Source organism: Stegodyphus dumicola, chromosome 2 (assembly GCF_044657685.1).
Source record: "Stegodyphus dumicola isolate Sdum_Otavi_A_Nest chromosome 2, ASM4465768v1".
Classification (NCBI taxonomy): Eukaryota; Metazoa; Arthropoda; class Arachnida; order Araneae; family Eresidae; genus Stegodyphus; species Stegodyphus dumicola.
The window spans coordinates 177,510,090-177,527,862 of NC_140769.1; the positions used below are offsets into that span (position 1 = coordinate 177,510,090).

Consider the following 17,773-nt stretch of genomic DNA (forward strand, 5'->3'; position numbering starts at 1 on the left):
GCTACGTATTTAATGTTTCTCATGTTTTATGATTTTACTCCTGTTTAACATCTGAAATCGTAATGGAGTTTTATGTAATTGTTTATCTCATTATTCATCATTTTATTACTTCATTTGATTTTATAAACCTGCTGTTATTTTAAACTTATGTTTGGTGAATGTTTGTGTGTAGAAGAATCTAATATGCGTCTGGCATGCGCCAGACGCATATTAGATTAATAGATCATATTAATAATTATAATTATTATAATCATTAATATGATTAATGATTAATAATTAGATATTAGATAATTAGATATATCTAATATCTAATATAATATTAGATAATTAGATATTAATAGATCTTTTTCTGAGTTGTGAGGTATAAAATCCACCACAATCTTTGCTCAAAATACTTTTAGGACAGTACTATTTGAGCTATAAAGATACTATTTTTGTCAATCTTTAAGGGACGCACCACGCACTTGCTACAGTGTGCAGTGCTTCTGCTATACCTGGAAGCATTGAAAGAATGGCAGCAAAGTCTGTTATGGATGGTTGTCGTGTCATTGTGGATAACTTACTGCTGCAAGTTTACCCGTAGCATGATTTTTCCACGAACATTTTGAACAAAGAACTATCGGCTACTTCTCTTGTAGCTCACGTTTTTCTGAACCAAATGCAGTACAAATCGCAACTATAAAAATTATCAAAATTTTAAATCTTAATTATTTGATTCAATCTTGAAGTAGATTTTGACTGTCAAGTAAAATTCCTTGCTACTCCATGTTTGGTAAATTTGCTCTTTCTCAGTCTCAATGAATTCTCTGTTCTAAAGACTATTTCTTTTCTTTTTAGTGGGGAAGAACAAGCACCGGAAAAGAAAGGGAAGGGTTTTAAAGCCATGCAGAAAGAGTTTTTGAAATCCGTAACGGCTAGACTCACTGTCGCGCAGGTAAAATTCCTGTTTTTGTTTCAGTTCATTTCATCATACATAGCAGTCTTTTTGATTATTTAATTAAAACACTTGAATTAATGTAGAAATCAATTCTAGAACAGGACGCAAATTCGCCTCAGCACCTCTCAGTTTTTAGTAAAACCGTAGTTCTAACGAAAGGGCATGGGAACTCCAAATAAGCTGAACGTCACTTCTTTTTATAGAACTGAATCGCGATGCTAATAAAAAAAATTCTGTTATAATTTGTATCACATTTTATTAATTATTTAATAAAACTGATATTGAATGTTATTGTCACTTACCGCGGGAGAGCAAACTGCGCGGGAAACTTTAAGAGTTAAGGAAGAAAACCCCATGTCGAAATAGATTCCTTCAGGAAGGGATACTTTTATGGGGTGTACTTACTTGATTTGAAAAGCTGGTTTAATTATGTTCTAGGAAATCTTTAAACTTATCAAAAACTAAAACAAGGAATCAATTTTATCTGTCGACGAAGAATACTGTTTAAAATATTTAGGTATCTCTTATCCTGGTCCCATGTTTTGTTACAATTAATTTACTTGCTTTATATTTGTTTCAAAGTTCCATTTGAATTTGATAACTATCTCTTTTAATTTTGCATCAAGTTAACTCTTTTTCCATTTGTTTTATTATTATATTTAATTTTTATGATATTTTAATTTAATCTTTACTTGTTTGTAATTAATTTAATTTATTTATTTTTTCATTCATTCCTTTGCAATTTATTTAAATTTATTTAAACATTGTTAATTCTTTTATTTATCTGCTTTTGTTTAACGCCCCTGACAAAATTTCTGGCTTTAGAAATCAAGCCCAATCATGGAAGTAGTATATTTAAAGTAAAAATGCCAACCTTTTAAAAATAACAAAACTAAATGTCACTTCGTCTATGATTTCAAATTAATTTGGTGTTGATTGTGTAAAATCAATATCAAAACAGGGCTTAATTTAAAATAAGAGGTCAAATGTTTTTATATTGGCAATACTTTCATGAAAATTCTTTATGTAATGGAAGGGAGATATGCTCGTGGCCTATAAAAATACGTAAGTTTCTTTTTTCTTCGATGAAATGAATATCTATCTAGGGTTAATTTTTTCTGTAATTTTAAATTTGATACTGATGTGCTTTTCTTCCAAACGTGATTGTAATGATTAATTTTTACCCGCTGCCTATTAATTCCGCTTCTTAATTACTATACAGTCACCTAAATACCTTTCAATTTCAGCAAAATGGTTAGATTGACGTAAATCTTATAATATTTGTAATCTGCTTTTTCAGGTCGTGGAGCGAGTCAGAAATGACGGATCACTTTCATTCGATTTCATCATGTTCGTCTTTATTGCCAGGTAATATTTTTCTTTAAAATGAGAGGCATTAACTTCCTTTTAGTATAACATTTATATTTGGAACTTCTTACATGTTGGGGATTACATTTATATGTGGGACTTATTTTTATACTTATGTTTGAGATATTCTGAAATTCTGCAATCCAGACTTGCTGTCTTAGTTTTGCATTTAGACTTAGTACGAAATATCTAAACTGGAATTTATGCAGGGCAAAATGAAAAACGTTCCATGTGGATGGAGCCTTTACATATCTTCAACTGATCGCTACTTTTATCAGACTTCTCTGACTAGAATAATAACCCCATGTTGATTCTTGTTCCTAAAACAAAATGTAAGATTTAATTTATTTTTGAAGCTAGCATTTCGCCTTCAGCTAAACTCCCCATCTTTTTCTCTTTACTTTCATTCATATTGTAAAGTCTAGCGTTCTTAGGGAGGATAAACTAAGATTTTTAAAAAAGAATGTTGATGTTCAGAAACAAAAATCAAAAGAAGGTTGTATAAGACCCTTTAGTTTGAACACAAAGAAAATAACAATGACCCAACTTAGGTTTACAGAGGCCAGCACTTCTGCCTTAGCTTAAATATGTAATGTTGAACTAAATCAAATTTATTAGCTTAGCCTAACGGCTCGCAGGATAAAGTAACGCGCAAGAAAGGCTCTCGTTTGTAGAAAACCGGCGAGACAACCGCTTGGCTAGAAGCACTCAACGCCACAGAATCAAATCGCTAATAAGTCAACATACAACGTGGCTTGAAGTAGGCAGAATACTCTCTAAAATTAATACTTCCATTTGCCATTGTCGCCGCGTCTAGCTTGCAAAGCTTCATGCTGTGTACCGGCTATCTCCGTTTGGTTGCTTCATGTAGCGATGCTGGGACAAATGCCTAAGTGAGTCCTGGAGACAAGATATAATACGTAAAAATACAAATTTTTCTCATAAACTAGAAGACTATATACACAATATTTACAACCATTTGCTTTGCATTAAATGAGTGATGAGGATGAAGTCAAAATCATGCCATATACACATATTCAGCTGAGATTTTGGACAGAGCAGGTGTCTAAAATTAACTTGCGTAACCTTCGCTTAAATAGTACTTCTTTCTCCTTCAATCAGAATAAACGTTCGCTATCTCATTAGCATTCTGGCATGAAAATCGTGGGTGAAAAGAGAGTGACAGAAAAGTAATTGAACTTAAAATTAACTATTAGTTAAATATAACTAGATAAATGCAATATTATCGAAGAAGCATTTCTGAAATATTGTTATAAATTTATGTCTCTCACCACTGCACAGAGCCTCTGCCATGTAAACTCTTGAGAATTCATTTTATAGTATTGCACATGAGGAATATCCTAATAATTTTAAAAATATATACCTAATATTTCATGCTTTTGAACACTTATAAAATACACATAATGTGTATGAGTAAAATCCCTTAGTTATGGAATAAATGCATTGAAATATTTATTTTTGTTTTTAATAAACTTAAAATCGTAATAGGCGAGTGTAAAATCTAAGAGAAAAAGTTAAATATTACGAAAACAAATTGAATGTGTTACTTCTTGTAAATTTCCTGTCAGAGATGAATTTGCGCTATTAAGGTTGGCGTGTTACTGCATGCTGAAATAAGGCTTTCTAATTAATAAGCGAGTGTGTTTAATAAATATATATGGCATGCTGAAATAAGGTCCGATATTAAGTAAAGCTTGCATAACTTGGCAGGGCATGCTGGCTGATGTACGCCGAAAGTGCGGTCTACCATTACATCCATTTATCATTATGCGTCCATTTATCAGCACACCCTAAAGGACGGGTAGTCTAAGCGGCTGTAACACGTTATCCACGTTTTGTTGGGGAGTCATACTGCCAACAATACGGACTAGGGTGATCTGCTATCGTAGGTTAAGGTGCATCAGACCATGACGGCGCGCTGTTGCGCAGTGTGGCGTTCAGTAGTTGAGGCCGAATTTGACCTGTCACGACGTCTCCACCAGATTTGTACACGGTGATTGTTATTGCTTAAAGAAAATTATGTCACTTCAAGTTCCACGTGGCTCTATCCGGACACCATCGAAAACCAGACCCGCCTGTGATGTTGGCTCATTGGCAGCCTTCTTAACGAACACCATAAATGTAGTCCATAAGTTGAAAATCAACGAATAATGGCCTTAGTCGATACGAGAGCATCAAAAGTGTCCTGCACCTTCCTGAAAATGTCGACGGAAGTGACTTATAGGGTCATTACCGCATGCCTGCGGATACGTACTGAAGTCCGCATCTGCAGCCCGCATCAATCCACGCGTGTTGAAGTCACTCTGACAGCACCGCCATCCAATGAACCCGCTACATTCCTTTCTTCAAACCATTTTTGCCACCGTCGTTGCACCCTAGACGAGTATAAATGCCTGTCCGCTGCGATTCAGCACAAGGACCAACCTGCTATTCTCAGTCCGCTCACCATACACCTCGTGTTCTCTTCAGTCTGATGGACTTCAGTTCCTGCAGTCTGTTTCTCATCGTCTGCGCCTCGGCGTCCCGGCATTCTCCGTGCTGACGCTTCTTCTATGATAATAAAAAATCTCATGCGTACACCACATGACTTCCTAGTGCGGAATATTAAATTATACGCATTTTTTCTTGCATATCATTTAAACTTATTAGATTGAATTAAACCTACTTCGCCGACAGCGCATAAACCACAATAGAATAAATACACTCTTTAAAATTCACTATATTTGTGTACCATAACGACACTCTGGCGCTAGGTTCACTTAACAGTGTTAGATTTAGTTCATATTATGACTCAGAATTTAATCATTTGAAGAAAAATTTATATCATTTGAAGAATTGTCTAATCGTTGTCACATGTTCTATTCAAATACTATAATAAATCTAGAACGATGTATAAAAGAAATTAAGCAAACAAAACAAAAAAGAAACAGTTTTTCACAGACGATTCAGTATTTCTCATTCAATTAATTCAGTTTTTACTTCGCGACAAGGCAAAAATACATAAAAACTCAAAATATCTGTATTTAAAATGACGAAGTAAATCTTAAACGCGTATTTCCTCGAAAAAATTCCAGAAAGGATTAAGCATGATTTAAATAATAAATGAAGGCGTTATCTTTGTTGTTGCGAATCTAAGTTTCTCTAGATTGGCAACAAATCCGCTATCCTGCGGTTTCAAATGTAAACAAGAGCAATGGCCGCCATCAAAAACATTATTAGGCTTAGCGGCACTTAAAAAGTTTAAAATTGTTGATAATTCTAAAAATATTGCATAGAGATTTACTAAAGGCATAAAACCCTTAATCGGAAGATAAAAACAACATAATTCAATCATTTTTAAAGCAAAAAATGTACAATTTACAAACATATAAGAGTAAAGAAACTGAGATCACTGAGCCGGGTAACAGAGTGGATATATATATAAATATATTTATATACGTTTGGTGTGGCCGATTGCCACCAAAATACGAGGTGCACATCTACATGTTATAGCAGTCGTATATACAAAATTTCAACGTTCTGAGGCTACTCGTTTTTGAGTTATGCGAGATACGTACGTACATACGTTCGTACAGACGCCACGAAAATTCTCTTCAGAATTCATTTTAAAACAGTTTTATAATTTTTTTGGAGGAAAAGAGTGTTTTTCTGTCCTTACATACAGATATCACGGAAATACATCGTTAAATTGCATTTGAAAGAGGTCAAAGTGGGATATTTTCGTTGAAATATGCTGCCTGAAACTTTTCGCGATTACAATACTTCCTTTTTACTTCGAACAAGGAAGTAAAAGCATTTTCGGCTAAATGATTACTACTCTTCTCGATGGAGCAGAAGGACTATTTTCGATTCTGCAGATTCCTTCCCTTATTTCCCGCTTCACCTGGGTGAGAATGCGGGGCATTTTGTATCATTCGCACAACTACTTGCACTATGTTTGCACTGCAATTTGCATATTCTTCAAAGCATGCGTTCATGGTGGTGCAATTTCATTGTCACAGAATGTAATTAACCGTAAGTGGCGGGATTTTGTTTTGTAAGGTGAAGTGGTGGTTTCTGTTAAATTTAAAGAGCTAATGAAAAGACTACTTTAACTTTTGAAAGTCTTTATCATATTAATTCATACTGGAGATAAATCTCGCTTGTCAGTCTAGTAGGATTTGAAGGATATACATTTATGCTTATACACGGGTAAAATCCCACAAATTAAAACACTCGTTAGCATTAAATTTGATCGTTATTTATAATTTCTTGGGTTTTCTCAAATGAGCGGGCTGATACTAGAAGAAGGTACAATAGATAAAGAACTAAATGGACTAATTGGGCTGATAAAATTAAAAACGCACTTTACACGATAACCTTACATCATCATTATGCATATTAGAATGGTCTATAATAAATTTGAGAAAAGTAAATTAGATGTTTAAAGCGGATGCATTATATGTTGTTGTGTTATATGTTGCTTATATTCTATGGCATTTTCATTAATGATGACAAACAGTCATTAATATATTTACTTCATCATCCAACAGTTGCATTGCTGCTCTTGGACTCAGCGAGAACAGCGCCATCATAATTGTAGCTGCCATGCTCATATCTCCAATCATGGTAAGTTCCTTTCTGTCGCTTACAACTCCAAATTTACTAGTGTCCAAAGAAATAAATTTGAAGCTAAAATCACCTTAACGAATCCTTTTGAGGATGTTTTTGGCGTTATGCAGAATTTCTTCTCAAGGATCGCTCTGCCTGAGTTGTAAAAAAAACGCAATATATTCCAGTCCTGGCCAGACTGTGGGCTCGATTCTAGACAAAAGGGCTGGCTGCGTGGAGTTCTCGTTGTTTTCCCCACATATAAGCCAGTTTTTTTTTAAATCTCCTCAACGAAGGCATCTCTGATCTTAGGCAGACAGTCCTAGCGTGTTTTGCCTAAATCAAATAAAACCTGGCGAGGCTGCACTGTGGATGTTAAATGCGGTTCGCTTTGCTTCAAGCAGGAGTTGACAATTTGAAGTAAAAGTCTTTGCGATAGTTCCAAGTTTTTAACAAATAATAATTTAATTTTTTAAATTACATTATGCCTCTGATGATTTTAAAACATTTAGAATTTTAACGCTTGTGTTTATCTCCAAAGTAATACACAAAATACAAGTGATTTCGTTTCTGTGACTTGCTGTTCTTGCAATGGTATTTTCAAAACAATTACTGGCTATCAGAACAGCAGAAGCACACTAATACAGCTACATATTCGAATCTTACGGGAAGCTTTACGAATATATATTTGTATTGGATAAAATAAAGTATATTATGTTTAGTGTTGTGTGCAATAAAATGATTAAGTTTAACAGTGACCTCCATATATTGGTCTGAAGTGTAAAACACTAAACTCTTTTTACTCAAAAACTCTGGTAAGCTTAGAGTTTATTTTGAAACAGCTTTACGTGACTCCATTTTATTTTCTCGGTAGCTTTCTTTGATCCCGACTTCCTTTTTCTACCGCTTTATATATCTGGTTGTAACGAAAGTTTTCCGCCAAAAACCGTTCTTAATAAAGTTAGAAAAAAAACAACTAGTACCTTTATTGCGGGTAGTAATCGTTACCCAAACGTATGATTTTCTGCCTACATTTTTGCAGTTTTTCAAAGCCTTCGGCCCAGAAACTTTGTGGCCGAGAGTCCAAAAGGTGATCAACCTCATTTCGGACGTCCTGTGCAGAATGAAAGATAGCACCATCAAGATATAGCTACAGGTGTGAAAAAAGATAGAACACCGAAGAGTGATGTCGGGGCTATATAGTGGGTATGGCAAAAGATCCGATCCTATTCGATCCGTACAGAGTACAGCTGGTGAATGCAGACACATGTGGTCTTTCATCTTGATGAAACATTACCTTTTTGTGCCGGAACTCGGTTCGACGATTTCCTTGATAGCAGCATCAACTAGGACTAGAAACTCGTGGTACACCTTAATGTCGAGGTTTTTATCTTTCCCCAGATACTCTTTGTGGACAATACCATGGCAATCCTACCAGATACAGAGCATATCTTTTTGTTAGGCAAATTGCGCTTTGCTACGCTGCCGACGAGCTCACCGGACCCAGATCAACCTCCGTTTTGACCTGCGTTGTTGATGAAAATCGACGATCGGGTCGATAATTTTCTCCTTACGTTGATATTCGAGCAGATTAGTGCAAGCCCGAACACGTCTGCCCTTATCTGCTTGAATCAGCTCATGCGGCACTTAGCGATTGAACTTATACGTCAAGTTTATGCTATGCTTTGCGCGACTAATATACATGGCACTAACGTCTAACTCCTTAACAAGCTCTCGAGTATGGTTGTATACTGATCTTCTTTCACAAGTTCTCGCAGGCGAGCATCATCAACATCAGTATGCCGGCCAGAGCGCGCAGCTTTCTGAATGTCATAAACCTTGTTTTCGAGTTTTCAGTACCAAACCTTCATAGTGTCATATGATACAATATTAGTACCTAAAGCTGTACACATGATTTGGTGACATTCTGTAGCTGACTTTTTGCAACAGAACTGAAAGTAAATTATGGTTCAGATCTCGTAGCGTGATAGGTTCATTTCTCACATTGTACTTAATGTTTAAAACTTCAAAGCACAGTGTTTTAGAGCAAGTCTCTTTCTTTCAAATGCCAAAACTCATTTGAAAGAATATGGTTAAAGACGGCAACCCGAACTGTTTGCGCAGATGTTATTTGCGGTAGCGGGAACTTTTGTTAAATCCCGATATTATTATTATAAACACTCTGTATTTTCCATGCTTTGCAGTTTTCTACTGTTAAAATTTGATTTAATAGGCATTTAGTTATTTGATAATTATATTTCGGTGAAGAGTAGGGAAGGTACAGAAGATGGAAGTAAGAGGATAATACTGTATTTTTAACTGAAGGATGTTTAATAGATTATAGAGAAGTTACAAATTTTCATACCGTAGGAACATACCTCAATGAACATAAACAACCTGAATCTTATTTATTTATATTTGTAAACAACGGCAATTAATTATATTATGCTACAAAGCAATATATCGCATTAGTTATACGTAATGAATGCATTCATTCTCATTTCAGATATGCTTCTTTCAGTTTTGCTTCTGAAGTTTAGGTTCTGCAAAACATATTCCATTTTTATAGCTAATGCCTTTCTTAATCAAAAAATTTTGTATATAATTTTTTTTCTTCGGGTTAGCTACCAAGCACGTACGCCTGTGATGTATCCAAATTTGATGCATTTTATGTTGTTTTTTTCGCCTTATATGCTAATTTTTCCATTAGCGGTTTAACTTTTGGACATTGGTACAATTCCAATTTTGGACATGTAAAACAAATTTCGCATTTGTAAGGAAACTTGCGAAAACGAAATGGTAATGTTTTCTTTTATAAGAGAATCTGAATTATGAAACTACTCACGTAAATATACTTTTGGTGTGAAAAATTAGGAAATATTGTAGTATGTTAAGGAGTAACTAAATGTTTGCCTTGTTAAAACTGTTTTTCCCTTTCTCGTTAAGTAGCCGAGCGTTAACGTCTCTGAACACTGGTCATTCGATCCAAGCTTCGAATCCCGGATAACCGGATGGCTGCATGAAGTTTTCGTGGTTTACCCCATGTGCAAAGTTATTATGAGCCAGTTCCTTTAGAAAGGCCTCTACGAAGGCATCTCTCGTCTTAGGCAGATAGCCTTCGAGTGCTTTACCGTAATCAAATAAACCAAAACAAAACATTTCTTGTCCATTAATAATTTTTATTTCCTAGAACCTTCAACAAATGGTTTATACATGAAAGCCAGTTTCTCGAAAAAACGGTCAAGTTATTTATTTAATCAAATATGGCAAAGGAGGGTAGAGCTACTAGCCTAAAAGGAAAGGATATTATAACGGGGGACTTAATTATATCATTAGATATAACAACATTTTTTTATACTTATTACGGTAACAACATTTTTTTATACTTATTACGTGCTCTGCCCTTAGGCACTACACGGAAAGGGAGGAATGCCCCGTGAAGATCATTTTAAGGGAAACTGGCTCGTATCCACGTTACACATGGGAAAAGCCACGAAAACGCCCATGCAGTCAGCTCGGTCGCCGGGATTCGAACCCCGGATCGAACTACCAGTGTTCACCAGCTTTTACCGCTTGGCCGCTGGTGGTTCTAGTAACAACGTTTGTAGCTAAAAAAATTTAACATTAAATAAGAATCAAGAAATTTATAGCTGCAGAGCCATTGAAGTAATTTCAAGAAACTTAATGTATGTGCAATGAGCAAATCAAAGCTTAAGCAAAATAATAGCTATTGCAATTAAATATAATATTGCATTTTCATATGCAAAATATATCATGATATTGAACAAATCAAAGCTTAAGCAAAATAATAGCTATTGCACTTAAATATGATATTGCATTTTAAAGCATCATTTCGATTTTCTCTTTGATAATTATTAGAAATAAACTTAAATACGTAGATAAAACAATATAATATTAATTCTAATTCACTACTCTGGCAAGTTCTAAAATGTGATGAAATTTCTATATGTCAGTTTCAATCGCATGTGGAAGTATTTGTAAAAGATTGCCGTCGTTTCATTTTTACCCGACTTTTCAGCAAGTTATTGTTAACAAAATTAGAAAAAGAATCAAATTTTTAATCTTTGAAATAAGACTTTTTAAACTTAATTTACCAAAATAAACTAATAAAAAACTTAATACACATCTGGAATATAAAGTAATTCTAAGAATACTTTCTTTATTTAATAAAAGTAATCATTTTATTTATTCTGAAACCGGGCTATATCTTTGCCTTTAACGTGGAACATATTTTGTGGGTTATTTACTGAGTGAAACACTTTAAGCAGTTTTAATTGAATATTTTCTTTAAAATTTGTGATTAAATTTAAAACAGCTCCAATTCAAAAGCGGTGTTCCAGCTTTTGCGAAAAAAATTATTTTAATAACTAATTTTACATTGTTTCTAATTGAAAAGAGGAAAATAATAAAGTCTGGCAAGTAATAACCAGTAACTTACATTCAAAGAGTTATAAATCTTAGGGAAATAGAAAAATAACACTCTGGCTACCGCTCAAAGTTGTAAATAATTATCGAATACCAGTATTAGTAAATTTACTAAAGCAATCATAATGAATGATAATCATCGACTGGCATACGTTCCAGACGTTGCAGACAGCAAGTTGTATAATAAGACATAGCCTTGCTAGTTCATGTCAATTCCTGCATAAATAAGCATTTATTTTCCTTTTTAGGGTCCCATCATGGCTTTTACTTTTGGTTTGACCATTCGGGACAGAAAACTCATTAAAATGGCAATGAGGACGGAACTCATCGGGTTATCTGTGTGCCTCATAGCAGGTAAGATGTCTCTTCAAATTCTAAGATTTGAAAACCTAATAATTTATTATGTTTGTTTGAAGTTCTCTTTTACTTTACTGAGCAAACTTTTAATGATAATACACTGGAATAAAATAACATTTCATACAAATAATGTTCTTATTTCTCGTAAATGTCCTAGCAAATGCTTTGAAGAATGTACAGATTAAAGTTGGCGCAGTTTAGTGTTGAAGACTCACTATGTTATAATGATAAATAAATCACAGTGCCTAAGTATTACACTGGCAATTCATTGTTACAAAGTTATAGCCTAAAATTATAATTTGATTAAACCTCAGGAGGCTATAAAACTAAGAATGGTATCATTAGACTATATAACTCAAGAAAATAAGACATTATTTAATGTTTCTTCGCTAAATTTTGGTTTCGATTTATCGTAAAAATTATTCATCATTCATTAGTGATAAAGATTTTGTACAGAATATACCTAAATTCTGCTAATAATCATTTACATATATACGCAAAAGCTTCCTGGAGTTATTTGACTTTTCTTTATAATCTTAATCACTGATATAACATCGACTGTTCAACTAATATTTAATTTTACTGTGTTATAATATAATCATCTTTTCACTCCCACTAAAGTTGTCAAATTATTTGTTATATTGCCGATAAATGAGACCACTTCCATGCAATTGCTCTTCTATCTCTTAGTACTGCCTGAAGTATTTTCCCAAATTAAAATTCATTACCCAAAACTATAGAATTTCAGCTCAATTCAGTAAAACCGCTTTCGAATTTTATTTGTTCTGTATTGATGAGCTAGTTGTTAAAGTTAAATTACAATATTTAATCAAACATTTTTAAATTTTTTTTTAATTTTACATGTTAATATTAGTTGCATTTAACATGGAAAATTTTAATGAAATCCATCCCCAAAGACGAGTAACCTTTTAAAAATCTGGGAGCGATAATTTTGAATTTGTGTGCTATAGTGCATTAATTCTAAAGTTTCATATTCGCTATAATATTTTTTTAAAAGTAATACATAGCGACAGCATTATTTAAAAGATGATTTGACACAAGAATGAAACGGACCCAGAATTAAGAATTCATGTTAATTGCTTCATAACAAGAGATGGTCTTCTCAGTGAGCTTATTCCCGTCGCATTTGGCGTATTTCCAATAATGCATTTAATGCTTATAAATGTACACTGCTGGCCACCCAAATTGCAACACAAAGAAAGGCTATAGATATCACAACAAAATTTATTTAGTAGATAACATGTTGACCAAGTATCAAATGATTAAATTTATAGACTTCTGTGAAGTGTGGTTCCTTCCAGAATCAGTAGCCAGAGTAGCCGCCATTGTTGGAGATCACCACTGCCACACGCCTCGGCATTGATTCAAAGAGACTTTGGATGTGTTCTTGGGATACAGCAGACCAAGCAGCTTCCACACGTTGCCAAAGGTGATCTGGTGTGGCAGCTTGGGATGTAATCTGAGTCAATCATTCAGCAACCATGGACCACATGTTTTCTATCGGCGAAAGATCCGGACAGCGAGCCGACCAAGGAAGCATTTCAATCTGGTGATTGACGAAGAACCCTTGAACAATGCGTGCCACGTGTGGTCGCGCATTATCCTGTTGAAATATGACTGTGGGCAACCCCAGAAGGTAAGGAAGGATAACTGGCTCCAATACCTCGGAGATGTAGCTCTGGCTGTTTAAAGTACCGGCAATGCGTATTAGAGGAGTGCGAGAGGGATATCCAATACCGCCCCATACCATAATACCTGGTGCAGGACCAGTGTAGCGGTGCATAACGCAACTGTTCAGCATCCTCTCTCCACGGTGTCTCCAGACTCGAATTCGACCATCTTGGTGTTGCAGACAGAAGCGTGACTCGTCAGTAAAGACAATTTCATTCCATTCTGCAGTCCACATCCTTCTTTCATTGCACCATTGGCGGCGGAGACGTCTGTGGTTCTGCGTCAATGGTAGACGAAGCAATGGACGTCTTGCGGACAGACCACTCTGCTGTAAATGGCGTCGAATGGTACGCGCAGACGCTGGATGATGCGTTACAGACTGAATGTGCTGTGCTATGGTTCGTGATGTGACTGGGCGATCTGTCACTGCCATGCGCACAATGTTCCTGTCATCACGTGAAGTGGTGCACTGAAGTGGATGCGATCGAACACGTCGGTTCGTCGTACCCTCCTGCATCCAACGGTCACATATCCGCATTACAGTTGTGTGGTTTCGTCCAACACGACTACCTATTTCCCTGAAAGATAATGCACACTCTTGGTAGGCCGCTATCCTTCCTCTGTCAAACTCGGATACTTGATCAAACGATGATCGCTGTTTACTACAAGGTATAATTGATCGTCTTTTTTTAAAAAAAAACCACAAGAAAAACACAATTGTCGAACTTGAAATCGTCGAAAACTCCAAGCCTTAAATAGCGCTTTGAAGTGACGCCATAGGCGCGCGTGATGTGCGTCTGCGCTGAAATTCTAATCATTTGCATAGCTCACCTCCGCTAATGCATGTTGTAAATTTCATGTTATTTGCATACTTCCTTCAGGGTGTTGCATTTACGGTGGCCAGCAGTGTAATATTTTGCTCTAAATCACACACATATTTTAATTACCACATTTGGGAAGTTTGGAATTATCCCATAATACATTTTTTCAAAAAAAAAATCTCTTCATCTGTTCAGAGCTTCAAGTAAAATATCACTTCCGGTGTATGTGTTTAAGCCAAAGTTTAATATGTTGTTCAAATCGATATAAAAATTTTAAATATTGAAATTGGAAAGTTTTAGATTATATTTTAATATAGTTTTTTTATTAAAAACTGTTATGTACTTTACATAAAATTCTTCTGCAGACTGTCCATTAAAAACTGTTATGGGCTGCATGTAAGGTACATCTTCCGGTTGTCCAGTTTTACCCAAAATTTAATCAACTCTTTATGTGAATGCAGAAAGCTGAAATCCAGAAAATGGAAATTTTGGGTTTCTCATAATAGTTATGGTTGACGAAAAAAAATTGTCATTCAGAAACACACACACAAATAGACATACAAACATATAGCTATCATAGTAAAAATTGTTAAAACATGTTATGGCGACCCTAACTCGTGTTTATTTACTATCGAATTTTTGGGCCAAAAACATTACTTTCTTTACCTATGTCTAAAGGTAACAACCGATAGTTTTGTACAATGATTTACAAAATATTGCAAAATCAAAAGGTTAATCATTGAATACAAGCTCTCCTTTTTACTCTCTTGCAGGATTTTTGTTTGGATTCATTTGTGGTAATTTCAGCGAGACGTGGGGAGCTGGAAAATGGCCAACTCCTGAGATGGCTGGCAGGTTTGTCAAGAATAAATATTCATAGGCATTATCTATAATTTAATATATGCGTATTTCATCTATTTAATTAAATTATTCCACGGAATGCAATGCAGAGATTACAATTATCGTTAAACCCACTTCCCCTTTATCGGCAAATCTTAGCCTAAAAATATTACTTTTCAGCAGGAAACTGGAGGAACAATTGAAACAGTCTTAAACACTTAACAGAATTCATAAGAAAACGCTTTAAATGTTTTCTTCAGTTCCAAACTGACATAATTTCTAGGAGTTGTATAATATTAAGATAAGTTTTGTTTTCGAAAATAAATAAATCAAACTTTAAAATCAAACTTATTCACGTGTATTTTAAATTATTTAAAAAATAACAGACTGCGTCTCAAAAGCACCTTTTTACTAAGTTATAAGACATCGCGAAACATATTCCATTTCGAACATTTTGACTTCTACTAAATCTCCATTTCACTATGGTCATGGATCTTCATATTCCATGAAGGCTTTTCTCGGAGGTATGCTTGTGATTTTCTGAAATTCTTCATAAGAGTATCTCATTGGAAATTATTATATAAAAATATTTCATTCTAAGTTATATTATTTAGAGAGTTAAGCGACCTATGCTTGCAATTGACTCAGCATGGTTTTCTAAACTTTTCTAATGTGAACCTTTTTTTATGTGATGATTTCTGATGTGATCTTTCTGAATCTTTCTTCTTTTCTATTCCGAATACTAATAAAAAATTTCCGAGAGTGCAAAAGGAGTATGATACTTGCTGTAATCAACCATTTTATTTATTCCGTTCTTTAGAGTTAATTTATTAAATTAATAGTTAAAGAAAAATCTGAAAACTTTTAGATTTTATATTAGGCCCAAAGGGGAGTTTTGTTCATTTACGCATACATATACGTTTCGGGAGCATTTTGTATAACGCCCGTTTCGCGCTAAAAATATTTTAAAATAGCATAATTAAGAATAGCATATTCAAAATAACATAATGAATGTCCGACAGACAGTCTCGTGCGCTGGAGATAAAGAAATTTTATTCCGCACAGTGTGTTGCCACTGCTCGCTTTGAAATTGTTGAGTTTCTTAATCAAAACTTCGTTAAATTTAAAAAATATGAAATAGATAATAAAACAAATTCGAAATTCAAGATTCGGGCTTCCAGGTGCTCATGTTCGTGTGGAGGAAAAAAATTGATAGCTCTAGGTATCGTGGTGTTTTTTTTTTTTTTTTTTTTTTTTCGAGAAACATATATGCATTCATACAGATTCTTTAATTTCTTTAAATATATTACAAGGCGATAATATTCGGCGCCAACAATTTGAAAAGTGACGCAACACTTTATAGTGATTGTACGCAAAACGCCGTTTCGAGACTAACAGACCTTCTCTGCTAACGCCCCTTTGAGCTAATAAACACACAATTATAAATAAATTCAATTGAAAGCGCCCTGTTCATGCTCTCACGCATATAATGGTCGTAGAATCGTTAAAATTACTGTCGAAACAATAGCCTTTTTAACTATTGGATCCAGATAAAGTTATTAGATTGATTCTGAGCACTTCACTACATGAACGTAAAGAGCATAATATGTCCTAACAATAGTAAAAAAGAATTACATTGTACTGCTGGTTAATTAGTATGGAGAGACATATTGTTGAAAAGACACGTAAAGTTTCCTACTTTTCGCAAAAGCTCTAATGTTAGTTAGATGCAAAGAGATCACTAGAGCATCTCGCTTTCTACTTTTTTCTAGGTGACATGAGATTTTAACTTTTATTTACAAAGGCTAAATCTTGCTCTTGTCATTATCAACTGGTCGATGATTTTTCTTCAATGTGAAAATATTTAGCAAATGCATTGGTTATCAAGCAAACATGAATTCAGTTGAACATGTGTGGAAGAAAAATTCTGATTAGAAAGGTATATTTCAACTCTTTACGTCTACTGAAGACCATTCCGGTACATAAAAAATATTGTACTTTTTAGAAGCAGAACATTTAGCCTACATAAGTTTATGGGTAATCTAACAAGATACTTACGTAGTAGCGCAACCAACCTAGGTGCAGTTTGGCGATTCTTTACAGAAGAAAATGGTAATTCAGTGAATTTTAGGATTGCAGCTTATAATGGATATTGGTTACCTAAAAGAATTGTTATGTACACCGCTCAACCGGGATAACGGTTAGTGATTCTGACTACCGCACCGAAGGGCTCGGGTTTGAATCCCGGAAATGACATAGGTGTTTTTAAATGCATAATGTCTGGGCAGCATAAGGGCATTCTAAATATGCAGGGTGCCGAAATTCCTCTCGAGAGGCTGCTGATCCCGGAGTCTCTCTCTCAAAATTAGGGACGGAACTGGGCTAAAATCGAGCTGTTTTCTTATATGGTGCTCAAGACTCTTGCCAACGACAGGGGCATCTGACTCCTTACCATTATGAATGTCGTGGGCTTATGCTGACCATTATCAGACAAACGAAATTAGTAACTTCAACAACTGCTATCAGCATGATTACCAGAATTTGGCGACTTCTAAGGTGGTTGCGATAATACGATAGTACCCCTAACAGAAGGCATGAAAAATCGATCTGAGAGTTTCATAACTAAGTCATTATTAAAACTTATTAAACTCATTCGTATTAATATTTTTGAGTGAAAAACGCAAACTGTATTTCGACATCT

General features: G+C 34.7%; 1 protein-coding gene and 1 long non-coding RNA gene across 5 annotated transcripts in view; one reads left to right on the top strand and one right to left on the bottom strand.

Annotated features, from left to right (window-relative positions):
- The window catches only part of LOC146998662 (uncharacterized), a 192,814-nt gene that overhangs the window by 123,713 nt on the left and 51,328 nt on the right, over positions 1-17,773 (bottom strand). The window lies entirely within an intron of this gene.
- LOC118205589 (uncharacterized) overlaps positions 1-17,773 on the top strand; it is a 153,399-nt gene that overhangs the window by 106,481 nt on the left and 29,145 nt on the right. For both annotated transcript variants that reach the window (XM_085811474.1, XM_085811475.1), the window contains exons 5-9: positions 838-934; positions 2,238-2,305; positions 6,859-6,934; positions 11,611-11,716; positions 15,006-15,087. In XM_085811474.1, coding sequence (XP_085667600.1) covers positions 838-934; positions 2,238-2,305; positions 6,859-6,934; positions 11,611-11,716; positions 15,006-15,087 — 429 coding nt within the window. The remainder of the gene's footprint in view (positions 1-837; positions 935-2,237; positions 2,306-6,858; positions 6,935-11,610; positions 11,717-15,005; positions 15,088-17,773) is intronic.